This window comes from Rhineura floridana, chromosome 3, assembly GCF_030035675.1.
Source record: "Rhineura floridana isolate rRhiFlo1 chromosome 3, rRhiFlo1.hap2, whole genome shotgun sequence".
Classification (NCBI taxonomy): domain Eukaryota; kingdom Metazoa; phylum Chordata; class Lepidosauria; order Squamata; family Rhineuridae; genus Rhineura; species Rhineura floridana.
The window spans coordinates 215,879,723-215,906,710 of record NC_084482.1 but is presented as its reverse complement, the minus strand read 5'-3'; the positions used below and the strand labels follow the sequence as shown (position 1 = coordinate 215,906,710).

At 47.0% G+C, this 26,988-nt stretch overlaps 2 protein-coding genes and 1 long non-coding RNA gene across 8 annotated transcripts in view; 1 reads left to right on the top strand and 2 right to left on the bottom strand.

The window, feature by feature from the left end:
• LOC133381597 (zinc finger protein 883-like) overlaps positions 1-3,913 on the bottom strand; it is a 30,887-nt gene extending 26,974 nt beyond the window's left edge. For both annotated transcript variants that reach the window (XM_061620920.1, XM_061620921.1), the window contains exon 1: positions 3,583-3,913. The gene's annotated coding sequence lies outside the window, so the exon portion shown is untranslated. The remainder of the gene's footprint in view (positions 1-3,582) is intronic.
• A 214-nt stretch (positions 3,914-4,127) lies between these two features.
• On the top strand, positions 4,128-8,960 carry LOC133381649 (uncharacterized). The gene is made up of 4 exons (XR_009761706.1): positions 4,128-4,232; positions 6,268-6,417; positions 8,087-8,165; positions 8,505-8,960. It is a non-coding gene; the product is annotated as an uncharacterized LOC133381649 (long non-coding RNA).
• Positions 7,647-19,587, bottom strand: LOC133381600 (zinc finger protein 883-like). Of its 5 annotated transcripts, none has more exons than XM_061620929.1 (6): positions 19,250-19,587; positions 14,139-14,667; positions 13,425-13,506; positions 13,030-13,112; positions 12,315-12,441; positions 7,647-10,363 (listed from the first exon to the last, which is right to left on the bottom strand). In XM_061620929.1, the coding sequence occupies exons 2-6, from the start codon at positions 14,547-14,549 to the stop codon at positions 9,228-9,230; spliced, it is 1,839 nt and encodes a 612-aa protein (XP_061476913.1). In that variant the 5' UTR covers positions 14,550-14,667; positions 19,250-19,587; the 3' UTR covers positions 7,647-9,227. The 5 variants fall into 5 exon arrangements, with proteins under 5 accessions (XP_061476913.1, XP_061476910.1, XP_061476914.1 ...); XM_061620926.1 differs by having other exon boundaries at positions 14,139-14,646; XM_061620930.1 differs by lacking the exon at positions 19,250-19,587 and adding an exon at positions 18,358-19,217.
• Between the last annotated feature and the right edge of the window lie 7,401 nt (positions 19,588-26,988).

Sequence of the window (26,988 nt, the reverse complement as noted above, 5' to 3'; positions counted from 1 at the left end):
TGATCGAAAATGGGATGTACTGGTCTCTAGTTTGGAGACTTTACCAGACGGAACTTTATCTCTGGACTTTGTAGAACAGAAACTTCAACAAGAATGGAACAGGAGACAAGAGAGTAAGAGGACTGAGTTAAAAGAGACTGAGGCTGTACACCAACAACAATATCAAAGAAACAGGCAAGAGAATAAAATATGTTATTTTTGTGGGTCCCGAGGACATATACAGAGACATTGTTTAAGTAAGAAGAGAAATAACAGGGACTTTGGACATCGGAAACCAAGCGTGAACTTTATTGCTAAGGAGGACAATAAACTAATTAACTCTAAATGGCTTCTCGACAGCGGAGCGTCTAATTGCCTGATCACAGACTCTAGTTTATTTTACACATCAAAGCCAGTGCAAGAGAAGATTTATCTGGCTGACGGATCAACTCGGGATGCAATTGCAAGAGGCACGCTCAGGTTAAGTAATTTGAGAACTATATTGACAGATGTGTTATTAGTTTCTGGTTTAAAATATAACATTCTATCGGTGAGAAAACTAGCTCAAATAGGTTGTAAAATTACATTTGAAGGGAATAGATGTTTTGTACAGAAAGATGGTGAAATCTGTATGCAAGGGAAATTACAGAACCAAATGTATATGGTAGAGAGTAAGCTTGATAAACCCACGTGTGCCTGGATAGGAGTAAATAAAAACATACACGAAAACTGTATACATGAATGGCACAGAAAATTAGGGCACGCACATTTTGAGAAAGTGAAAAATACTCCAAAGCATAGTCAAGATTTGGAACTAACACATTGTGAGCATGTGGATGAATGTGAGGTATGCTATAAAACAAAAATGACTGTGACTCCTGTCAATAAGAGCTGTGAAAGTACTACCACTAAATCCTATCAGCTCATACATGTGGATTTGGCTGGACCTTTCCAGTGTTCAAAAGGTGGGGCAAGATTTTATTTAGTGATTGTAGATGATTTTTCCAGATTTACACATGTATTCTTATTGAAAAAGAAAAGTGAAGCAGAAGATAAATTAAAGGCATTTATACAGAGGACAGAGACACAATATGGGGTTGTTATCAAAAATATCAAATCAGATCAAGGAGGAGAATTTACCAGTAATTCGTTTAAAACATATTTAGAAAAAAAAGGAATAATTCAAAGTCTCACTGCTCCTTTCTCACCATCCTCCAATGGAACTGCAGAGAGGAGGAACCGGTCACTGCAGGATTCAATGAGAGCCATGCTGGCTGATGCAGATATGAATAACACCTATTGGGGTGAATGTATTCTGTACACTGCTTACATTCAGAACCGCCTTGTGCACAGAATAATAGGCATGTCTCCCTATGAGAAATTGACAGGAAGAAAACCCAGGGTAAAACACATAGAGCGTTTTGGAGCAAAATGCTGGGTGCATGTTTCAAAGCAGAAAAGGCATGGTAACAGTATCAATGGTGGCAGCCGTGAAGAGATAGAGTAACATCATCAAGTATCCAGAGCAACCCAGGGCTGTAATCTTTAGAGGCACAAAGATACAAGGGGTTGTGGCCTGCAAGTGCACCCAGACACAAAGTAGCAATAAGCCAGGAGGAGACTAAGGCACAGTCTCAAGGCAATATTGTTTTACAGGAAGATCTGGTGGTGCTGCCTAGCAGTGGGATCTTAAGAGATCTTTGCTAGAGCTGGTAAGAACTGTTTAAAGACCAGGACCCTGAGGTGAAACCGTGACAAGGCAGTGACCACAGTCAGGATCCTAGCAGCTGGCGCCTGAGGTGGGATCCTGACAGGAAGGGTCCTGACAGTGACCTTGAGCCAGTCACTGCCTCTCAGCCTGAGAGGATGGCAATGGTAAACCCCCTCTGAATAATGCTTACCATGGAAGTCGCCATAAGTCGGGATCGACTTGAAGGCAGTCCATTTCCATTTTCAATACAACACCTTTGTTTACTTTCACACAAGGCCTCCTGCTTTTGATTCAAAGGCCACCAGCAGTTCTCAGTGAGGTTTCTATCCAGTCCCCAGAGATCCCCTCAGCATCTCAGGGGTTGCATGTCTGAATGGGCGCATGCGGGGCTGCCAGGAGTGACAGCACCACTGCCCGATTCATGGTGGGGACATAAATCCTAATTAAAGTGCAATGAACTCAGCGTCGCAAGCAAAGTTTAAATCCTCCCACCCTCCCTCGCTCAATAGAAATCAGAAGGGGCCTCTTAGCTTTGCAGCGAGGGAGAGCGAACATGCGCTCCCCGATTTGGGCGTTGTGGTGGATCCCGGATGGATCGACTGAACAGTCTTCCTACGCACCCTCCCGCTGCGGTCCTGGGAATCCCCTTTTATCAAAGGCCTAGAATGGGGCCGGGTGGGCAGACTCACCGGATTTCAATGGGGTCCGGCAACGCAGACGCTTGGAGGAAGATAAAGGCCCTTTCCCCCTCCACACGTGAGAAGCCTGGGAGGGAAGGATCTGGAGGGAGGGAGCGCTCTGGCTCCGGGAGATCCCGCCCCAGTTCCCCTTCCTCTCGAGGAGCTCGCGTGGAGAGGGAGGCGGAAGACCCTGCAAGGGGGGCTGTGGACTCTGAGTGCCCCGTTTGCACTGGGCTGCAGTCAGAAGCCCTCCGATGCTGGAAGGGCAACTAGGAGAATTTCCTGCCCCTTGTCTCCCCCCCCCTTCCAACTTATTGCTCCCTCTCGGCCAAGCAAAGAGACAAGTGACTCTACACTTCGGGTTCCCGTTTGCAAGCTGTACAAATGTACAAAACGGGGAGGGGGGGAAGAGACTCACCAGATTTCAGAAGGGAGCACCAATGCAGCGCTTGGTAGAGAGACATGCCACTTTCCCCCTCCACAAGTGAGAATCCAGGCAAGAAGGGACAGGAGGGGGCTGCCCCAGTGCTCCCCATCCCCATCTCCCGCGGAGAGCCCAAGTGAATGGGTGTCAGAAGATCCTCCAGTGGGGACTGGACTCTGGAGTTCGGGTGCCCCGTAACATTGGGCTGCACAAAGAAGCCCTCCGATGCTGAAAGGGCAACTTGGACGGTTTCCTGCCCCCTTTCTTTCCTTCCTCCCATACAGATCTTGCCCCAATCTCTCTCCTCCCCCCCCCATTGCTCCCTCTCCGCCAAGCAAAGAGACAAGCGACTCTACAGTCGGTTCCTCGGGATTTCAGTTTGCTTTGATTGAACATTGAATTGACTTGATCATTGGATTTGAGCCTGTTGCCACCCATCCGGGGACAGGCCGGTGAATAACAAGAGCAGCACCCCGGGGGGTTTCTCCGCTAAATGTTTCTGGGTTGCAAATCCCTTTGGAAGAGGAAGAAGGCCTGCATACTGCAAGGCTGGATCCGCACGTGCCAGAGCAAAACTAAGTCCAAGACCCCACACAGGTATACACTCGTGCATAGTCAATCTGCCTTCACACATCATGAGGGGTTTGGGCTCCGCTTTGCATTTGCCCGGCGGGGAGAATCCCTCGGGGGCTGCAAGGGGAGGCTGGAGGCGTCTCCCCCTTTCCTGCCTCTCTGCTCCAGCCCCCCGCCCGCCCCACAGCTTGGATCCCCCCTCCCCTCCGATCCACCTTTTCCTCTCGGCTCCCGCCGTCTCCTCGCCGAGGAATCTCCCCCGGACGATCTCCCCCTTGTCAGAGGGTCGGAAGAGCGAGCCGCGCTGCGCCCGGGCCAGGTTCAATCAGCCGCGGAGGAAGACGCCTTTGCGCCTTCTCGTCTCCCGGGTCCATTCCGCGGCCGGAGGGACCCCTGCGGCGGAAGCCTCTCCCGGCGGAGCCTCGCAGACAAGCGACGCCGGCCAGGGCCTGCCCTGCTCGGCCGAGAGGGAAAGAGGCGCGCCCGGGCGGAGGCGAAACGGCTCCCTGCGCAAAGCGCGCTTCTTGGAGAGCAGGAGGCTGGCCGCGGAAGGGTTAAGGACAGTGATCGGGTTTCCTAGAGAGGAAGATGATTCGGGGAGTGGGAGGGGGGTCCTCCTGAGGAAATCGCCAGCCGCTTCCCGCCCCGCCTTCTTCACGTGGGGGGAGGCAAGAGGCAGGACTAGTCTTGTGCGAGGGGAGGAGTTTGGCGCTTCCCTTCTGGGATCGAGTGAGCCTCCAGTTGCGCTTTGGGATGAAAACATTGTTCAGAGCCAGAAGGCGGGATCGACTTGAAGGCAGCCCACTTTTCCTGCTGAGGAGCCCTCGGCCTTCCTGCCTCCTCCTTCGCCCTGGGGCTCGTGTGGGTGAGTGGGTGGCAAATTGGAGGGGGCTGCAGCGGAAAAAGTAACGGGATCCATCCCCCCCTCCAAAACACGCCTGCACCTATAAATTGTGGGACCTCTGTTGTCTACAGAGAAAGTGCTCTCAACTATAACCCCTCCCCATTGTGAAGGATCTGATAGTTCACGTTGGCTGCTGTCATTATGGTTGCTATGGTAAGATAGATGACGTCCCAAAGCAGCTGCGTCAGATGGAAGACAGAATAAGCGGCCAGTGCAGAACAGAGTGGCATAAGGTGTGACAAACATTCGTACAGGTGTAGGGAAATGTTTGTCAATGGGGGGAGTTGTAAGGAGTGCTCCAGCTGACCCCCCACTTGGATTCATTCTGAACTGAAAGGGTGGCCAAGCTCTAGAGTATTCTGGACTACATTCATACATACAGTCATGGAATAAGAGGAGAGGTCCTCTTGTGGATAAGGAATTGGTTAAGAAGCAGAAAGCAGAGAGTAGGAATAAACGGACAGTTCTCCCAATGGAGGGCTGTAGAAAGTGGAGTCCCTCAAGGATCGGTATTGGGACCTGTACTTTTCAACTTGTTCATTAATGACCTAGAATTAGGAGTCAGCAGTGAAGTGGCCAAGTTTGCTGACGACACTAAATTGTTCAGGGTTGTTAAAACAAAAAGGGATTGCGAAGAGCTCCAAAAAGATCTCTCCAAACTGAGTGAATGGGCGGAAAAATGGCAAATGCAATTCAATATAAACAAGTGTAAAATTATGCATATTGGAGCAAAAAATCTTAATTTCACATATACGCTCATGGGGTCTGAACTGGCGGTGACCGACCAGGAGAGAGACCTCGGGGTTGTGGTGGACAGCACGATGAAAATGTCGACCCAGTGTGCGGCAGCTGTGAAAAAGGCAAATTCCATGCTAGCAGTAATTAGGAAAGGTATTGAAAATAAAACAGCCGATATCATAATGCTGTTGTATAAATCTATGGTGCGGCCGCATTTGGAATACTGTGTACAGTTCTGGTCGCCTCATTTCAGAAAGGATATTATAGAGTTGGAAAAGGTTCAGAAGAGGGCAACCAGAATGATCAAGGGGATGGAGCGACTCCCTTACGAGGAAAGGTTGCAGCATTTGGGGCTTTTTAGTTTAGAGAAAAGGCGGGTCAGAGGAGACATGATAGAAGTGTATAAAATGATGCATGGCATTGAGAAAGTGGATAGAGAAAAGTTTTTCTCCCTCTCTCATAATACTAGAACTCGTGGACATTCAAAGAAGCTGAATGTTGGAAGATTCAGGACAGACAAAAGGAAGTACTTCTTTACTCAGCGCATAGTTAAACTATGCAATTTGCTCCCACAAGATGCAGTAATGGCCACCAGCTTGGATGGCTTTAAAAGAAGATTAGACAAATTCATGGAGGACAGGGCTATCAATGGCTACTAGCCGTGATGGCTGTGCTCTGCCACCCTAGTCAGAGGCAGCATGCTTCTGAAAACCAGTTGCCGGAAGCCTCAGGAGGGGAGAGTGTTCTTGCACTCGGGTCCTGCTTGCGGGCTTCCCCCAGGCACCTGGTTGGCCACTGTGAGAACAGGATGCTGGACTAGATGGGCCACTGGCCTGATCCAGCAGGCTCTTCTTATGTTCTTATGTTCCCGCCCTGCACCCCCTATTTTCTGACTTGCTGTGCCTTCCGGAGTACTGTGGAATGAGGACAAGTCGCAAGGACCATCTTTTGGTACTTTCGGAGGAACGTGCAGACTCTGAATTAAATGTTACTTCATTTCTTGGCAGATTTCCCTCATGCCTAGCAGAACAACCCATTGTTCAAAGAATGTATTACAGTTCAGATTCATGGACAGGAAAGTTAGAGAAATACTTTAAAAAAATATTCCTCATTTATCAGTGTTGCATTTATATCCATTCCACCTTTCCCCCAAGAAGCTCAAAGTGCCAGCCATGGCTCTCCTTTTTGCAATGTTATCCTCACAACAAACGGTGAGGCAGGCTAGGTTTATGTTGGTCTTTTTTCATTCCAAATCCAGTTGGTCTCTCTCTGTCTCTCACTCCACCTGCACCCCCACACTCTCTCTATTCAGAGATCGGGGGAGGAAATCAGCGGGGCTTGCTTCTGAGAAATGTAATTCTGTGGTATGAACCCACGCTAGAAATTGTGACCACAATTCTGAACAAAGGTAAGGCACTTAGGTGCTAAGCATTTAAACAACTAACATTTATGTGTCTACAGTTTCTTTGTAAAGGAGGAAGATAAGGATGGAATGAGAGCAGGTGGAGGCCACACAACTTTTGTCCTAGCAGTAAACTAACATTGACAAGAGAGAGCCCTTCTGAAGCAAAGAAATATACTTTTCAGTTTTGTTAGATGCTGAGTATTTGTACAACTGCATTATTTAAGGGTCCACAGAAACTTTGCAAAAGAGGATGGGGAGAAAACCAGAATAACTAGGCCACACCCCTTTACTTCATTGAACACAGTTCCACGATCCCCTAAGCAGACCTGTGAGCTCCAGTGACCAACAGCCGCCACCGCTCTTACGTTTTTTCTCCTACACTAAGATATCAGCAGAGAAAAGAGAGAAAATAGTCCTAATCATAATTAAGAATTAACCAAAAAGGACACTAAAGCTGTATAATACCAAAGATAACAATATTAACAATGAATGCAAACTAATAATTATTAGAACAAAAACATTTCAAGCCTGTGATTCCTGTACCTGCTATTCCAAAAATGAACTAAGCTTATCTACCAACTCTAAACCTCTTGAGGTGCCTTTACCCGTGTATTACTTGTAGTATTATTATTAGAATTTATTACCTACCCCGAGAGCCAGCGTGGTGTAGTGGTTAAGGTGCTGGACTACGACCTGGGAGAACAGGGTTCGAATCCCCACATAGCCATGAAGCTCCCTGGGTGACCTTGGGCCAGTCACTGCCTCTCAGCCTCATGAAAACCCTATTCATAGTGTCGCCATAAGTAGGAATTGACTTGAAGGCAGTACATTTACTTTTATTACCTACCCTGCAGTGACAGCAGGGAGCCCTTCTGAACCCAAGAAAAACACTTTTCATGTTTGTTAGATGCCGAGTATTTGCACCACTGCATTGCTTCAGTGTCCACAGTAGCTTTGCAAGAGAGGATGGGGAGAAACCTCTTTCATGCTGATTTTGTATTATATTGCCTTGAGACTGTGCCTTCCTCTCCTCTGGGCTTATTGCTATGTTGTGTCTGGGTGCACTTATGGGCCTCAACCCCCCCCTTTATGTTTGTGCCTATAAAGATTACAGCCCTGGGTTGCTCTTCACTGCTGCCACCATTTATACTGTTTCCCAACCTTGGTATGCCCTGCCCACCCTTTTGGTCTGTGAAAGTCCAGCCAAGGAACAGGCGTTTTGGTAAACCAAGAACTAATTATTTATATACACGGGGAAAAACAAAATTACTTAAAGGTTTAGTCAACAAGCATGTGGTTTCATAAGATGCGTTACTCTTTATATTTCTTAGTCATCAATATCCTGCCACACTACCCGCCTAATCCAATCCACCCAACAACCCTCTCCAAAACCAACCTAACCTCTCAGCTGTCATCCTCTCATTTATACCTTCAGACACTCAGATACTCAGCCAATCAACATACATTCTCCAACATTCCAACCCATATATCCCCCCCTCTCACTCAGTCGACTTACCACATATACTCTAATAAACCCACACTTATCATATTTACAGTATACAGGGACATCACAGAGTGCATTTAATAGCTATAGCGTGCAAGACATGGATAAATAGCATAAGAATATTTTGATCTCTGAACTTCTGATTTAATTTTTCTGGTATCTTCCAAGACCAGGAACCCTTGGGTGAGGTCTCCAGCCATTACTTCCACCTACTCAGACATCTACTGTTGGAAACCTGCAAATTTAGGTGAGCTAACATCTAAGGACAGAGTAGATACTTTGATGTTAAGTGAGTGTATACAGCAACCTCTTTCCTGCTGATTTTGTATTCTTATTTTCTTGAAAGCAGTCCGTTTTCATTTTTCATGTCTAAATGCTATTGTGTATTCTCTATAATCCTAAAGAATAGTCCTTAAGAATCGTGTTAAAACACTGCCTGAGAAGAATTGTTTGGGAGGAGCTCCCTTATATGGTGGCACAGGAAATGTTAAGTAGCAGCAGCCAATGTTTCAGGTAATCTGCCAAGCTGGAAGTAAACAACTGCTTTTATTTATTTATTAAATTTATATCCTGCCCTTCCTCCCAGAAGGAGCGCAGATAAGGAAAACCAGCACTGATATGGAAATAGACTGTCCTGTCTGAAACACCTGCAAGGTCACTAAACTGACACACTTCACCCCGAGTTGTGATCTCATGCAGCCACCTGTCAGATAACAGCTGAGTTATGACACAGGGTATAGCCTTGGACACTCCTATAAAAGGAGGAGTTCAGTAAGAGATCAGGAGCATTAAGCTCACTGTCAGACTGGTCCAACATACTGCTATGCTTGCTGCTGCCAATAAACCAGAACTTTGGAGTTTGTCGAAGAGAACTACTGCTGTTGAAGTCTGCCAACATGCTGAGGGTGACAGATGTTCATTTATTTTCTGCATAAGATATATTGCCATGTAACTAGTTTGATTTTGACTTATTGGCAAAAGCCAACTATTGCACTCATGTAAAAAATTTAAGAAGCGTTAAAATACGTTAGAAATAAATATTATGAAGACAATCTGCTGTCATGTTATTTTCATGAAATCTCCCAAGCCCCAAGAGGTCTTGTGTGGGAACTCCAACCTTTAGACTGCCTGTTCAGATGACTGCTGTTGGAGACAGTGTAAGCTCTGGTGAATACACCTGGCATATAAGAACTCTGAATAGCCAATGGGCAAAGGAGAGAACGTAAGAATCCTCAATCCTGTACATACACAGGAAAGAGAGTGTCTTCAGATAGCTGCTCCAACTAAAACTTTCAACTTCCAAGCACTGTTATTGTTTCTGCCCTGTATGAATTCTTTCATGGTCAGTGAGACGTCCCTTCCTGCTGAAGTTCTTGCCACATTCTAAGCATTGATATGGTTTCTCCCCTGTATGAATTCTTTGATGGGAAGTGAGAGTTTCCTTCCAGTTGAAGCTCTTGCCACATTCCAAGCACTGATACGGTTTCTCCCCTCTATGAATTCTTTGATGGGAAGTGAGATGATCTCTCCACCTGAAGCTCTTTCCACATTCCAAGCATTGATATGGTTTCTCCCCTGTATGAATTCTTTGATGGGAAGTGAGATATTTCTTGCATCTGAAGCTCTTCCCACATTCCAAGCACTGATACGGTTTCTCCCCTGTATGAATTCTTTGATGGGAAGTGAGGTTTATCTTACAGCTGAAGCTCTTGCCACATTCCAAGCACTGATATGGTTTCTCTCCACTGTGACTTCTTTGATGAAGACGGAAATCGGTGCTTCTCTTAAATCTCTTACCACATTCCAAGCAGTGATATGGTTTCTCTCCTGTATGAATTATTTGATGGGAAGTGAGGAGGCCACAGTGTCTGAAGCTCTTCCCACATTCCAAGCACTGATATGGTTTCTTCCCTGTATGAATTCTTTCATGGGAAATAAGACTTCCCTTCTGGATGAAGCTCTTCCCACATTCCAAGCATTGGTACGGTTTTTCCCCTGTATGAATTTTTTGATGTGTTCTGAGATGGGAACTGCGACTGAAGCTCTTTCCACATTCCACGCATTGATACGGTTTTTCCCCTGTATGAATTCGTTGATGGGCAGTGAGATATTCCTTGCAGCTGAAGCTCTTGGCACATTCCGAGCAATGATATGGTTTCTCCCCTGTATGAATTCTTTGATGGGAAGTGAAATGCTCCTTCCTGGTGAAGCTCTTTCCACATTCTAAGCAGTGATACGGTTTCTCCCCTGTATGAATTCTTTGATGGGTAGTGAGATGGGTGCTCTGACTAAAGCTCTTTCCACATTCTATGCATTTATATGGTTTTACCCCACTGTCAGTTCTTTGACGGGATCTCTGAATGGAGCTCTCCCCACACTCTAAATATTTATATGACTTCTCCACTCTGTGGATTTTCTCAGTGTCTCCCATGTTCTCGCCCCTTTCTGCAATGAAGACAAAAACTCGTTAGAGCCTTAGGAGTAAATGAAACCTGAAATTATTGAACAATACAGTTGAAAGCTTGCTGAAGGGATTTAGATGGGAGGCAGATCCTAATACAGAATTAACTGTTTCTGTTAACTGGCATTAACTGACAGCTGGCATTCTACAGACTGTCGGATATGGGCTGTGGATCCCTGGGTTCAGCTTCCAGCTCACGGATGGGGCTCACTGGGTGATCTTGGGCCAATCAGTCGCTGCCTAGCCTACTTCAAAAGGTGGTTGTGCAGATAAATGCTGTTCAACACCTACATGAAACCATTGGGTGCGGTCATCCGGAGCTTTGGAGTGCGTTGCCATCAGTATGCTGATGACACCCAGCTCTATTTCTCCTTTTCATCTTCTTCAGGTGAGGCAATGTGCTGAACCGGTGCCTGGCTGCGACAATGGACTGGGGCTCAATCCAGACAAGACTGAGATGCTGCTAGTGGGTGATTCTTCTGACCGGATGGTGGATGTCCAATCTGTCCTGGATGGGGTTGCACTCCCCCTGCAGGAGCAGGATCATAGCTTGGGCGTTCTCCTAGAACCATCTCTGTCACTTGAGGCTCAGGTAGCCTCAGTGGCACGGAGTGCCTTCTACCAACTCCGATTGGTGGCCCAGCTACGCCCCTATCTGGACAGGGATAACCTGGCTTCAGTTGTCCATTCTCTGGTAACCTCCAAGCTAGATTACTGCAATGCGCTCTATGTGGGGCTGCCTTTAAAGACTGTTCGGAAGCTGCAGCTTGTGCAAAATGCAGCGGCCAGATTGGTAACAGGGACCAGATGGTTTGAACACATAAAACCGATTCTGGCCCGCTTGCATTGGCTGCCTGTATGTTTCCGAGCTCGATTCAAGGAGCTGGTTTTATCCTATAAAGCCTTACACGGCTTAGGACCACAATACCTGATAGACCGCCTCTCCTGACATGAACCCACCCGTACACTACGCTCAACATCTAAGGCCCTCCCCCAGGTGCCTATATGGAGGGATGCTGGGAGTCTGGCAACAAGGGAGAGGGCCTTCTCAGTGGTGGCCCCCAAATCATGGAATGATGGTTTTGATGAGGTGCGCCTGGCGCCAACACTGTCCGGCGCCAGGTCAAGACTTTCCTCTTCTCCCAGGCATTTTAGCATGTGTTTTTAAATTGTTTTTAATATTTTTACTTGTGTTTTTAAATTGTTTTTTGTGTTTTAAAATTTGTGTATTTGTTTTTATTGTTTTTAATTGCTGTAAACCGCCCAGAAAGCTTCGACTATGGGGCGGTATATAAATGAAATAAATAAATAAATAAATGGAACAACCACATGTATTCTCTTCTGAATTATTAGGAGCAAAGGAAAGACTTAAGCACAACAGAATAAAAAGCTTAGGCCCCATCATCCACTGTCCAAGGATGTTATTTCTTAAATATTAGACAGATGCCATCCGTTATCATTTCTACACCTATTGAAGACTTTCCTCTTTCAACAAGCCTTTTAAGTAGAGACCTTACCCCAGTCTGTGTTTGTGCTGGAATTGCTTTTTAATATGTTTTAACCTTTTTTTAAAAGATGTCTTGAAAGCTTTTAAAAAAATGTTTTTAAAGACGATTTGTTTTAATGTATGTTATTGTTTTTTATGACATTTTAAAGTGTTTTTAGTGCTTTCGTTTGCCACCCTGGGCTCCTGCTGGGAGGAAGGGCGGGATATAAAGCAAATAATAAATAAATAAAATATGCAGAAGGCTGCAAGGCCAGCCCTGGACTAATAGCATAGATAGCTGTCAGTTCAAGGTTAACTGTGGGGTGTGTGTGTTAGAATCCCGGATGCTGTAGGTGGCGCTCTAGAGCTACATCAGAATATTTTGATTCATCACATATATAAATAACTGAATTTCAACACAGATATTGTAACCCAACAGAGAGCTTTACCAAGAGATGTGACAATCCAACAATTCTCCTCCATGACTTCCTGATGCAGCGCTGTCTGGTCAGGATCCAGCAGGGCCCACTCCTCCTCCGTGAAATGCACAGCCACATCCTCAAAGGACACTGGACCCTAAAAGAAAAGGGAAACATATCCTCCTCAAAAATAGCATAAAGATGATCTGCTCCTGTTTGCTGTAGTAGATAATCTTTTTTAATGCAACTGTTTTATTGTGTATTTTAATAGTGGATATTTAGATTTTAATCTTAGTGTAACTGCTTTTTATACTTTGTAAATTTATTTATTAAATTGATATCCTGACCTTACTCCCAAAAGGAGGCTGGGGCAGAAAACAAACGATAAAACAAAACAATTTTTTAAAATCTTAACAGGGTATGTCAAGTGTGAGACCATCTTTTATGTGAATTGCTTCAAAGCCTATTATTAAGTGGTAAATGTAAAAGTAGTAATCATAGTAATTATTACTAAATTATTAAAAGTAGTTTATGACAGTAATTATAAAAAATGCTAGCTAAATCCAAAAGACTAGTTAAGGTGAGTGGGCTGGTCATTATTCTCAGGATGTTAACCACATTAAAGAGAGCTTTGACAGAAGCAAAAGGGAGGAGAGAAATCCATTCAGGCCCAGGGAGGTAAGCAAGAGACAAAGGCACCCAAGCTGCCCCCAGCCTCTCTTCCCCCACTGATTTGTCCCCCTACCTGATCTGCTTCCACAGCAGCTCCCTCCTCTCTGCCGGAAAGAAGAGACAGCAGAGGAGATCTCGCCGGCATCCTTCCATCACCTGTGAGAGACATAGTTGATGGCCTTAAGCGATGCACGACTTGACTACACATAGGCCTCAGAAAAACTCTTTATCTGTTCAGCGTCAGTGCCTCTTTTATGTTTCCCTTGCATGTAGACTCCTCTCACCCCCTTTGGGGGTGCTTGTCCCCCGTGTACAAAGTTGTCCCATTTTGTGAATAGGGTCATTTTCTGAGCTGTGGAAAAGGCTGCAGACAAACGTCTTCTGCCCCAAAAGGTTACAAGAGCCAGTGGATCGATTTCAAAATTGACAGAGGGAAACAAAAATGTGGGACACCCCATTCTTCCTTACCCAGCGGCCTCCGTCTGGTGTCCAATGGAGTGTTCTTGGCTTGAAGGATATCAGAGCTGGTTTCTGCAAAGAGGTCCTCTCCCTGAAACAGTCATGAAGATCCAAAACAGGGAAAGGGGAGAAGGATTAGAAAATGAATGACAGAGATACAAACCCAGAAGGTTATCAGATAACCTTCTTCGGGTGCTTTCCAAAAAAGGTTGGGCAATTAGTCAAGAATTTTGGGATACCCTCCCTCACATTCTTGGGCTCTGGGATTTATGTCGATGAAAATCAGGGCTATGGAGTCGGTACGCCAAACCTTTGACTCCGACTCCTCTATTTTTCTACTGTCCAACTCCGACTCCACCCAGAATTGCTTCTGACTCCACAGCCCTGGAAAGGGCTGTAAATGTCTTTTTAAATTGGAAGCTCTCGTAGGAGCATTTTTATCACTGCCTGAATATACGCTGATCTTGGCATCACAGCATCTGTCTTCATCTGGGTCTTGTGTCATACACTGACACACAAAATGTTTTCCATCTTGAGTTATGGTGAAATGCTCAAATACAGCTTACTTCATCGGAAGCTTCTTTGACATTTTGAATTTATATTAAAAAAAATTGTCAATCAAAATTTATTTTGAAGCCGGAGTCAGTGCATTTCTACCAACTCCGACTCCACTCCAAATTGCTTCCGACTCTGACTCCACAGCCCTGATGAAAATGCTCTTACCTTCTGCTCTTCCTGCTTCTTTGCCTGACTCAGGAGGAAACCTTCAGCCAGGGCCACTGCCTGGGAAGTGGTCTCTGCTCCACATTCCTTCACCCAGCTTTCCATCTCAGGTGGAAGGACCCTCAAGAACTGGTCCAGGATCACCAGGTCCAGGATCTGAGCCTTTCTGTGTTGCTCTGGCTTCAGCCACTGATGGCAGAGATGGTGGAGTCCTCTTAAAACCTCTCGGGGCCCTTCAGCCTCCTGGTAGCCAAAATGCCTGAACTGCTGGCGCTGCGCATCTGAGCTGAGGGTGTCCTCCTCACCCAGGGCCTTCTGCACAGTTCTTTCCCAGAATCCCCCACTGCTCCCAGTCTCGATGACATCAGGGCCTCTTCCTGCTTCAGGGCCAGATGAGTCTTCCCCCTCCATCTTACAAAAGCCTCCAAAGGGCTGAAGGAACTCCTTCGTCTTGTGCCAATTTCTGCATCAAGGCTAAGACTGTCCTGATCAGATGGGCTACCAGGTCCTGCAAAGCCAAGACATTGCTCTGATAGAGAATTATTACATACTCAGGACAGGAAAAAGTGGGGATGAGTTTGGCTAACCACCAGGTCTTCCCCGGAAAGGAAAGCCTGATGAATGCTGGGGGGAGGGGGGAAATCTTCCTCCATGAGAGTACCATGAATGAAAGTCTTCAGTCTAGGAGAGGGTCACAAGATGCAGCATCTGCTGCACTGGTCTGTCCCTCCTTCTCTGCTGGGCACCCCCCCTCACCCTTCCATTGAGCCCTTGTCCCTTCTTCACTCAAAGCTCCCAGCCACAACCCTTCTCAACCATGGGGGCCATGGCTCAGCAGTTGAGCATCTGCACTTCCTGAAGGTCCCAGGGGCAATCCTGGGGATCTCCAAGTAGGCCTGCCTGTCTTGTGCCTGAAACAGTGGGGAGCTGCTGCCAGTCAGTGTTGACAATACTCAGCTGGATGGGCCAAGGGTGTGATTCAGTATAAAGCAACTTTCTATCTTTCCGTGTTCCTCTCTTGACTCCAAACCTGCCCTCTTCTCCAGCCTCGCTTACATTAAACTGCACTGAAGTTGGGTTAAATAAAGGCTGTCTCTCAGTTGAAGAAATCTTGGCTGATTCGTTCTCTGACTTGCACATGGTTCCTTTAGATCATTTTTCATCATTTACTGTAAAACAAAATATTTCTTTCCTGCATCCGAGATCTGATGCTGTTATGTGCCTTCAAGTCGATTACGACTTATGGTGACCCTATGCATCTGAGACCTCCAAGAGCATCTGTCATGAACCACCCTGTTCAGATCTTGTAAGTTCAGGTCTGTGGTCTGTTTTTCCCAGCATTATTGTCTTTTCTAGTGAATCATGTCTTCTCATGATGTGTCCTGTCATGCCAGCTTGCCTGTCTTACCCTGGCCTGCATTTAAAATGGCTAACTCCCAAAGCCTTATGGGGAATTCTTCCCCTTGGCATCTTCCCTGTTAGCTTGCTAGCAAGCAGTTAAATCTTTCATGTTCTTTCATCACTGTGACTTGGTGATTTTTACAGCACAGCTGTACCAGCTTACAGTAATTTTGCACCTTCTTATCAGTAGAAGGGGCCTGGTTCCGTCAAGGCCGTAAAACTCCTTGCTTTGTTATGGGAAACCAAGAGGAGGCGCCAGGTGCTGTGGGAACATCGTTTTTCATCCCTTTGATGAAAATGTTAATTGGGTAATTGTCTCCAGCTGGGAGGGAATTTTCCTCCATAAGAGGAGGCTCAGAACTCTGGGTTTGTGTCCCACTTTGGAGCACCGCCTTGCCTATGGTGATGGTCTGTTGTGGCTCCATTTACATCTTGACTTGCAACTCCCTGAGGGGAAGAAGGCTACCCATTGAAAGATCCTATGCTCTTGTAAGTATAGCTAAGGCAGATAGCTTTAAAACTTTCTTTTGCCTTTGTTACTAAACACCTTACCTGTTTGGGTGTATGGTTTTAGGATTCAATTTGCTGCTACAAATTATTTGTGTGTACCTTTTTGTTTTTTGTAACCTTTTTTATGCTTTTCTTATTTTCTTTTTAATAAACTTTAATTACTTTAAACCAACGTGTGTTTATTCCAGAGAAAGGGGTCAGTTCCTAAATTCAGTCCTTGCCATTTGACCACAACTACTGTGTAACCGAGAAACGTTTTTATCTAAAACTTCAGAAGGGGCCAGGAGGGTATCTAGCCTCTGGTCCTGAGAGGCTCAGGTGTTTAAGTGGGCTCTGGGGTTCCCTTTGCCCCAGAGTGGCTAATCAGCTGAAGGGTGGTGGCAGTACTACCTTGCAGGGTTGGTGTTGACGTGCACAACCTTGGCAAACCAGGATTCGCTGGGATCAATTGCCCAAGGCTGGGGATTGACTCCTAGGACAGTGAGAGCAGATGGGGAAGAGCTCCCCGCTTTCACTACATGTCCAAAGTATGATAGCCTCAGTTTCATCATTTTAGCTTCTAGTGACAGTTCTTGGTTAATTTGTTCTAACATCCAATCATCTTCTGTATGTGGAGTTTTTGTTCCCCTCACAGCTACTCACTTTGCCACCCTTTGCCATATCCCTGCCCCAGTATCTTGCTTAATTGGATCAGGACTTTCTCCATCTCTTACTTTCCCTTTCTTTTCTTTGTCCACATCCTGTTATACAGACTCACCAGCCAGAGAAATACAAACCGTATCTCCCTCCAGCTGCTCTCCAAAATTATATTCATGTATCACTAACTAGAACGGTCATCGTCCATAGTTTGCAAGTTCCATTTTCACCCTATAGATACCTGCTTCTATTCACACTGTAAGCTTCAGTCCAAATCCCTGTCCGCCAAAGGTATGCCAGAGGTTTGTGCCTGGCCCCCACCCCATTTGGCCAAGGCAGGTACGAGTGACCAAATTCGGTGGTTACGCAGCTCTGTTGCCCCTTTGTGGTTTGAATTTCTCTCTTAATCTGTTCTGTTTTAATGGGCTTGTTTTAATGGGCTTGTTTTACTGCACATTTCCATTGACAATATTTCTTGTTTTCATTTCGATTTTATTGTTTCATTAAGTATTTTATGTTATTTTCATTAACGCTTACATTTTTTTGTAATCGATTGTAAACTTGCTTAGAAGCCATTTTGGCAACTTATTGGTATATAAATAAATAATCACAAATGCTATATTAGGCTGCATTAACAGAAGTATAGTTTCCAAATCGTGTGAAGTATTAGTTCCCCTCTATTCAGCACTGGCTAGGCCTCATCTTGAGTACTGCATCCAGTTCTGGTCTCCACACTTTAAAAAGGATGTAGACAAACTGGACCGGGTTCAGAGGAGGGCAACAAGGACGATCAGGGGACTGGGAACAAAGCCCTATGAGGAGAGACCAAAAGAACTGGGCATGTTTAGCCTGGAGAAGAGAAGACTGAGGGGAGATATGATAGCACTCTTCAAGTACATGAAAGGTTGTCACATGGAGGAGGGCCAGGATCTCTTCTCGATCATCCCAGAGTGCAGGACACACAGCAATGGGCTCAAGTTGCAGGGAGCCAGATTTCGACTGAACGTCCGGAAAAACTTCATAACTGTTAGAGCCATACAACAATGGAACCAATGATCGGAGAGATAGCGGGCTCTCCAACACTGGAGGCATTCAAGAGGCAGCTGGACAGCCATCTGTCAGGAATGCTTTGATTTGGATTCCTGCATTGAGCAGGGGTTGGACTTGATGGCCCTTCCAACTCTACTATTCTATGATTCTATTATCTCTTCAGTTTTCATTTCCATTCAATACAACACATTTGTTTTCTACTTCCACACAAGGCCCCCTGCATTTGATTCAAAGGCTGCCAGCAGTTCTCAGCTGAGCTTTCTATCCAGTCTCCAGAGATCCCCTCAGCATCTCAAGGGTTGCATGTCTGAATGGGCGCATGCGGGGCTGCCAGGAGTGACAGCACCACTGCCCGATTCATGGTGGGGAAATAAATCCTAATTAAAGTGTAAAGGAATGAACTCAGGGTCGCAAGCGAACTTTAAATGCTCCCACCCTCCCTGCTTCAATAGACATCAGAAGGGGCCTCCTAGCTTTGCAGCGAGGGACAGTGAAGATGTGCTCCCCGATTTGGGCGTTGTGGTGGATCCCAGATGGATCGACTGAACAGCCTTCCTACGCACCCTCCCGCTGCGGTCCCCTTTCTCAAAGGCACAGAATGGGGCGGGGTGGGCAGCCTCACCGGATTTCAAAGGAGGCCAGAAACGGAGGCGCTTGCGGTAGATAAAGGCCCTTTCCCCCTCCACACGTGAGAAGCCTGGCAGGAAAGGATCTGGAGGGAGGGAGCGCTCTGGCTCCGGGGGCTCCCGCCCCAGTTCTTCTCCTCCCCAAATCCCCTTCCTCTCGAAGAGCTCGCATGGAGAGGGAGGCGGAAGATCCTGCAAAGGGGGCTGTGGACTCCGGGTGTTTCCTTTGCATTGGGCTGCAGGCAGAAGCCCTCCGAGGCTGGAAGGGCAACTTGGAGAATTTCCTGCCCCTTTTCTCTCCCCCCCCCTTCAGCTCATTGCTCCCTCTTGACCAAGCAAAGAGACAAGCGACTCTACACTTCTGGTACCCGTTTGCACGCTGTCAGGTGCAGACGTCGGAAGCTCATCTTGACCCACCAGGCCTTGGCCGCTGGAGCGGGCCGCTTTCTGGTGCCAGCGGGTTCCTCGGGATTTCAGTTTGCTTTAATATAACATTGCATTGAGCTAAGCATTGGATTTGATCCTGTTGCCATCCGTCCGGGGACAGGCCGGTGAATAACAAGAGGAGCACCCCGGTGGGGTCTCTCCGCTAAATGTTTCTGGGTTGCAAATCTCTTTGGAAGAGGAAGAAGGCCTCCACACTGCAAGGCTGGATCCGCACGTGCCAGAGCAAAACTAAGTCCAAGACCCCACACAGGTGTACATTCGTGCATATTCATTCTGCCTTCACACATCATGCGGGGTTTCGGCTCCGCATTGCATCTGCCCGATGGGGAGAATCCCTCGGGGGCTGCAAGGGGAGGCGGGAGGCGTCTCCCCCTTTCCTGCCTCCCTGCTCCAGCTCCCCGCCCGCCCCACAGCTTGGATCCCCCCTCCCCTCCGATCCACCTTTTCCTCTCGGCTCCCGCCGTCTCCTCGCCGAGGAATCTCCCCCGGACGATCTCCCACTTGTCAGAGGGTCGGAAGAGCGAGCCGCGCTGCGCCCGGGCCAGGTTCAGCGAGCCGCGGAGGAAGACGCCTTTGCGCCTTCTAGTCCCCTGGAGCCATTCCGCGGCCGGAGGGACCCCTGCGGCGGAAGCCTCTCCCGGCGGAGCCTCGCAGACAAGCGACGCCGGCCAGGGCCTGCCGTGCTCGGCCGAGAGGGAAAGAGGCGCGCCCGGGCGGAGGCGAAACGGCTCCCTGCGCAAAGCGCGCTTCTTGGAGAGCAGGAGGCTGGCCGCGGAAGGGTTAAGGACAGTGATCGGGTTTCCTAGAGAGGAAGATGATTCGGGGAGTGGGAGGGGGGTCCTCCTGAGGAAATCGCCAGCCGCTTCCCGCCCCGCCTTCTTCACGTGGGGGGAGGCAAGAGGCAGGACTAGTCTTGTGCGAGGGGAGGAGTTTGGCGCTTCCCTTCTGGGATCGAGTGAGCCTCCAGTTGCGCTTTGGGATGAAAACCCTGTTCATAGCCAGAAGGCGGGATCGACTTGAAGGCAGCCCACTTTTCCTGCTGAGGAGCCCTCGGCCTTCCTGCCTCCTCCTTCGCCCTGGGGCTCGTGTGGGTGAGTGTGTGGCAAATTGGAGGGGGCTGCAGCGGAAAAAGTAACGGGATCCATTCCCCCCTCCAAAACACGCCTGCACCTATAAATTGTGGGACCTCTGATGTCTACAGAGAAAGTGCTCTCAACTATAACCCCTCCCCATTGTGAAGGATCTGATAGTTCACGTTGGCTGCTGTCATTATGGTTGCTATGGTAAGATAGATGACGTCCCAAAGCAGCTGCGTCAGATGGAAGACAGAATAAGCGGCCAGTGCAGAACAGAGTGGCATAAGGTGTGACAAACATTCGTACAGGTGTAGGCAAATGTTTGTCAATGGGGGGAGTTGTTAGGAGTGCTCTGGCTGAACCCCCACTTGGATTCATTCTGAACTGAAAGGGTGGCCAAGCTCTAGAGTATTCTGGACTACATTTCCCGCCTGCACCCCCTATTTTCTGACTTGCTGTGCCTTCCGGAGTACTGTGGAATGAGGACAAGTCGCAAGGACCATCTTTTGGTACTTTCGGAGGAACGCGCAGACTCTGAATTAAATATTACCTCATCTCTTGGCAGATTTCCCTCATGCCTAGCAGAACAACCCATTGTTCAAAGAATGTATTACAGTTCAGATTCATGGACAGGAAAGTTAGAGAAATACTTTAAAAAAATATTCCTCATTTATCAGTGTTGCATTTATATCCATTCCACCTTTCCCCCAAGAAGCTCAAAGTGCCAGCCATGGCTCTCCTTTTTGCAATGTTATCCTCACAACAAACGGTGAGGCAGGCTAGGTTTATGTTGGTCTTTTTTCATTCCAAATCCAGTTGGTCTCTCTCTGTCTCTCACTCCACCTGCACCCCCACACTCTCTCTATTCAGAGATCGGGGGAGGAAATCAGCGGGGCTTGCTTCTGAGAAATGTAATTCTGTGGTATGAACCCACGCTAGAAATTGTGACCACAATTCTGAACAAAGGTAAGGCACTTAGCTGCTAAGCATTTAAACAACTGAACAAAATAAATACTATGTCAAAATCCTATTGTGTATTCTGTACGATCCTAAAGAATAGTCCTTAAGAATCGTGTTAAAACACTGCCTGAGAGGAATTGTCTGGGAGGAGCTGCCTTATATGGTGACACAGGAAATGTTAAGTAGCAGCAGCCAATGTTTCAGGTAATCTGCCAACCTGGAAGTAAACAACTGGTTTTATTTATTTATTAAATTTATATCCAGATAAGGAAAACCAGCACTGATATGGGAATAGACTGTCCTCTGAAACACCTGCATGGTCACTAAACTGACACACTTCACCCTGAGTTGTGATCTCATGCAGCCACCTGTCAGATAACAGCTGACTTGTGACACAAGGTATAGCCTTGGACACTCCTATAAAAGGAGGAGCTCAGGAAGAGATCAGGAGCATTAAGTTAACAATCTGTCAGACTGGTCCAACGTACTGCTATGCTTGCTGCTGCCAATAAACCGGATCTTTGCAGTTTGTCGAAGAGAACTACTGTGGTTGAGGTCTGCCAACACGCTGAGGGTGACATGTTTATTTATTTTCTGGATAAGATATATTGCAATGTAACTTGTTTGATTTTGACTTATTGGCAAAAGCCAACTATATGCATTCATGTAAATATTTTAAGAAGTATTAAAATATTTTAGAAATAAATATTATAACGACAATCTGCTGTCATGTTATTTTGTGTGGGAACTCCAATCTTTAGACTGCCTGTTCAGATGACTGCTGTTGGAGACAGTGTAAGCTCTCGTGAATACATCTGACATATAAGGACTCTGCATAGCCAATGGGCAAAGGAGAGAACGTAAGAATCCTCAATCCTGTACATACACAGGGAAGAGAGTGTCTTCAGATAGCTGCTCCAACTAAAGCTTTTTTAACTTCCAAGCACTGTTATTGTTTCTGCGCTGTATGAATTATTTGATGGTCAGTGGGAGTTTCCTTCCAGTTGAAGCTGTTGCCACATTGTAAGTGCTGTTACGGTTTCTCCCCCGTATGAGTTCGTTGATGGGAAGTGAGATGTCTCTTCCAACTGAATCTTTTTCCACGTTCCAAGCATTGATATGGTTTCTCGCTTGTATGAATTCTTTGATGAGGAGTGAGGTATTTCTTGCAAGCTACACAGCAAGTGGATTGAACTGTGAAAGACCAACCCAAATTGTGTTTGCATTTTGACAAATTTGTAGGGCAGTCCAATATCTCAGAGAGGAGGTCAGGTCTCCTGCTACCCTGGTGCATTCACTATAGCGGCCCAGTTTCCCTGCTTTTTAAAGTTTGATAGAAATATCTGTTGGCTATAGGTATGTTCTTAAACGGCAAGGTTTTTTGCCTATTAGTGAATTTTCCTGCTTTTTAATCCGGCAAGTAAGAAATGGGATCCTGTCCAAGTTTGCTGAGAATGGATTGATCACTTGCATGCTTATTGAGTTCAATGGGATTTACTCCCCTGCAATCATGCTTAGGATAGGTGAAACTGACCACAGGATGGGGAGGGGAGGAAACGCAGAGTGGAGGACTGGGATGGGAGCAGGCAGGAGGGGGAGGGGAGGAGAAGGACAGGTTTGATCATTTGCATGTTTATTGAATTCAGTGTGATTTACTCCTGTGCAATCATGCTTAGGATAGGTAAAAGTGACCGGGGGGGAGGGCTGCAGCGGGCAGGGGAGGAGAAAGAAGGAAGAGGAGAGGGGAAGGAGGGGAAAAACAGGTTTGATCATTTGCATGCTTATAGAGTTCAATGGCATTTACTTCCGTGCAATCATGCTTAAGAAAGGTAAAACTGACCATGTGTCAGGGCGTCAGACGTCCAGGTGCCAGGTTGGGGGTATGAGGATTCAGAAACGGAGGAGGAGGAGGGGCCCAGTTCGTTAGAGCAGACTGGAGAAGGAGAGGAAATTCCAGAGATAGCGTTGCATAGCAACGGAGACCTTGACGGTCTCACAGAACTGGAGTCTTCCCTCGAAGTTCCCACGCTGCCTCCTGAGCCAGAGAAAAGCGGCGAGAGATTGCAAGACAGTTTGAAGCTTGACCCCCCTCTCTCCCCCATACCAGAGTCGGAGACTTCAGAAGAGGAGGGGCCCGTGCTTCCCCCATCGCCACGTACGCGAAGACAGTTGAAAAGACAGGAAAAGGGGGCAGGAGGGTGGTGACCGAGGGTCCGGTAAGGAGGAGCGAAAGGCTTCGCGCCTGTTTGCCCCCCTCTTAAGAGACAGGCGGTAAAGCGGTCCCTTGCTCTGTCAACTTTCTTCCACGTCGCAGGACCTGTAACTTTGTGTTGCTTCATGAGAAGGCGCAGTCTATGTTTGGATATTACCTTAATAAAAACTGAATTGCTTTCAACCACAAGCCTGGTTCCTGAGTCCCATCCTGGGCCTGACACCATGGGGATGGGGAGGTAGAGGAGGGGGAAGGAGGGGATTGGAAGGGGAGGAAGGAACAAAGGAAGGGGAGGGAAGGGGCAAGAGGGAGGGGGAAGGCGGGTGGGTTTGATAATTTCCATACTTTTTGAGTTCAATGGGATTTATTTCTGTGCAATCATGTTTGAAAATGGAAATGGACTGCCTTCAAGTCAATCCCGATTTATGTTGACCCTATGAATAGGGTTTTCATGGTAAACAGTATTCAGAGGTGGTTTTACCATTGCCTTCCTCTCAGGCTGAGGCAGTGACTGGCCCAAGGTCACCCAGTGTGCTTCATGGCTGTGTAGGGATTCAAACCCTGGTCTCCCAGGTCATAGTCCAACACTGACCTGGGGGAGGGGCAGGATGGAGATTGGGTGGGTGGGCACTGGGCAGAGGGGAAGCCCCTATCCAAAAGGAAAACATTGTGAACAGTATCATTGCTTTTCAGGGTTTCCCCCACCTTTTTATTCTACAGCAGGCACTTGTAGCCTCCCACCCAAATTTAAACCAAAGCTGTTCCTGGCCACATCCACACCAGGCCTTTATTTCACTTTGGACGGCCATGGCTTCTCCCAAAGAATCCTGGGAAATGTAGTTAGTGAAGGGTGCTGAGAGTTGCTAGGAGACGCCCTGTTCCCCTCACAGACTTCAGTCAGAGTGGCTGACTGTTAAACCAGTCTGGCCACTGGAGCTCTCTCAGTGGAACAGGAGTCTCCTCTCAGCAGCCTTCACAAACTACACTTCCCAGGATTTTCTGAGGGAAGCAATTACTGTCTCAAGTGAAATCAAAGTCTGGTGTTTTTCTCTCTCTTTTTACACTTTGAACTCTTGATTCTCTCTGTTTTGTGTATCGCCATGAAAATTGACAGGGTTGTTAAGCAAGCGTTTCTGAGTTCAGGACTGTATGTTTTGTAAGGTTTTGTTTTGAAATGAGCTTATGGGAAGCATCAGAATGGCATGTGGGGTATTTTAAATTTAACGTTGCGGAATGTGAAATCCCCACTGGCTATAGTATACAGCCACTCTTGTGGCTGTATAATAAAGTCCCCACCAGCTCAATTAACAACATTAATGACCATCTTCCAGGCAATATGGATGCCCTTCTGGTTGCTTCTCCTTGCTTCTGCATGGCATGCATGCACAATGATCAGTTTAGCCAGTTCAGCTGAGGTTTGTCACACCGTTGTACTTCCCAGGAGGGCATCCAATTGGCCACTGTGAGAACAGGATTATGGACTATATGGGCCTTTGGATTCATCCAGCAGCCAGGTTCTTCTTATGCTCCCATGAGCTCTAAGGGGCAGACCACCGGGAGGGATGTTGCACCATTTGGTTCTCAACCAGACTGAAGGCTTTAATCCATGGACCTCACATGAAGGAAATTCACAAACAAGTCTCCCATTTTTCTTTGTGGTCTCAGCAGCCAACTGCCTTTCTTTCTCAGAGATGACCAGGCTGTTATAATGCTTTGGTTTTGCAGGCCTTGGTAGTACCCCCAATTAGTACAGCCTTTGGTTGGCTATTGTACTAATAACAAAATTAAACTATAAGTTACAAACTGAATAGTCTCTGCTGTTGAATTTCCTACAGGTGGCACCTCCAGTAAGGGCAGACTTTGGCAGAAGAGAGAGGAATCTCTTGGGCCGGGTTGGAGATACCTTGGAACAGTAATCCAAGATGGAAGACCAGGACTCAGCTGGTCCTGAAGCAACAAGAGGTCCAGATATCATCCTTGCTGGCAGTCCTGGGGAATTCTGGGAAAGAACAGTGCAGAAGATCCTGGGTAAGGAGGATGCCTTCTGCTCAGATGTACAGCGCCAGCATTTCAGGCAGTTCTGCTACCAGGTGACCAAAGGGCCCTGAGAGGCTTGCAACCGACTCCACAACCTCTGCTGTCGGTGGCTGAAGCCAGAGCACCACATAAAGAATAACATCTTGGACCTGGTGATCCTGGAGCAGTTCCTGATCGTTCTCCCAGAAGACACTGAGAACTGGGTTAGAGAGTGTGAACCACAGACCACTTCCCAGGCGGTGGCCCTGGCCGAAGGTTTCCTCCTGAGCCAGGCAGAGAAGAAGCAGGCAGAGCAGCGGGTGAGAGAGAGTTTCATCCTGGTACTTCCAAGGGGCTCAGGATGTAAGGGGCAAGAACTTAAAACATTCTGTAATTTTCAAAACCTTTCTGCAAATCTTCCACGGAGGAATGTCCCAAGCTCCCCAAGGACTTTTGCCTCTCGCATGCCTTTTCTAAGCCTTTTCTCAGTTCACCGGCTTTGATATCCTCCTTGTTCTTCCAGGTCAAGGGTCTGTTTGCACAAGTGGTCACTGATGCCCTTGAGTCACGGAAGACTCCATTGGACCCCAGAGAGAGTCCCCTGTCAGGAGAGTGACAGACATGCCACTTCACTCAGTAAGAATTGATTTGATCTCTCTCTCTTATTGATTTTACCAGAAATTCATAAGGTTCAGAAATTCATGTTCTCCTGAATCTTTAGTGGTGGGAGATGCTTCTCTGCAGCCCTTTCTGCAGTTCAACAATGAACGTATTTTCAACACTTGAGGATTTAAACCATTTCTGCCCAAGAGCCAAAATAGGAGAATTGTTCTTTCACACAACCGAACTATGGTGTGTGGGAAGAACCAAAATGTGTACAATGGATGAGATGGTTTGCAATGTCAGCATGCACTTTATCTCTGAGACAAGCAAGTGCTACTGGGCTCCTACCTCCTTTCTATCTCACAGGTGATGAAATGAGGCCTAGCTCTTTAGAGGTGAGCAGATGTACTATTAGGTCAACTTGCATGGAGTATCAAGAAAGATGCATCTGATGAACTGGGCTATAGCCCAAGAAAGCTTAGGCCATAATACGATGGTTAGTCTTTAAAGTGCTGCTACTGTCTTTTTTGTTGCTTTGCTAAAAGTGCACCATGATCCACTTTGCCAGGTTTTGTGATTATACAAGACTGCAAGCACTTTGGCAAACAGTAGAGTAGTGCAGGGGATAGTTCAGATTAGAATTCTGTGTGCGGAACCTATATGTAATATGGGAATGTGGGTTGCGCTCAGCTTGCATACCTCACCCGGGAACGCCCATCCCAGCAGACAGCCACACACTGGATTTGCTGAGGACCTACCTGTAAAGTCCAATATTGATAGGCCCGACTGTCCTGGTTGCGTTCCAGATTCATTTCTTGCACGCACCCCAATTTCCAAGCTGTGCAAGACGTCCAGGGGTGCCAGTGCTTAACCAGGATTTTGTTTCCTTGGAATGAAGGTAGAGACTATGGTGTCTTACAGGATTTATGGTTTATTTTCACATATACGAACATAAGAAGAGCCTGCTGGATCAGGCCAGTGGCCCATCTAGTCCAGCATGCTGTTCTCACAGTGGCCAACCAGGTGCCTGGTGGAAGCCCGTAAGCAGGACCCGAGTGCAAGAACACTCTCCCCTTCTGAGGCTTCCGGCAACTGGTTTTCAGAAGCATGCTGCCTCTGACTAGGGTGGCAGAGCACAGCCATCATGGCTAGTAGCCATTGATAGCCCTGTCCTCCATGAATTTGTCTAATCTTCTTTTAAAGCCAACCAAGCTGGTGGCCATTACTGCATCTTGTGGGAGCAAATTCCATAGTTTAACTATGCGCTGAGTAAAGTAGTACTTCCTTTTGTCTGTCCTGAATCTTCCAACATT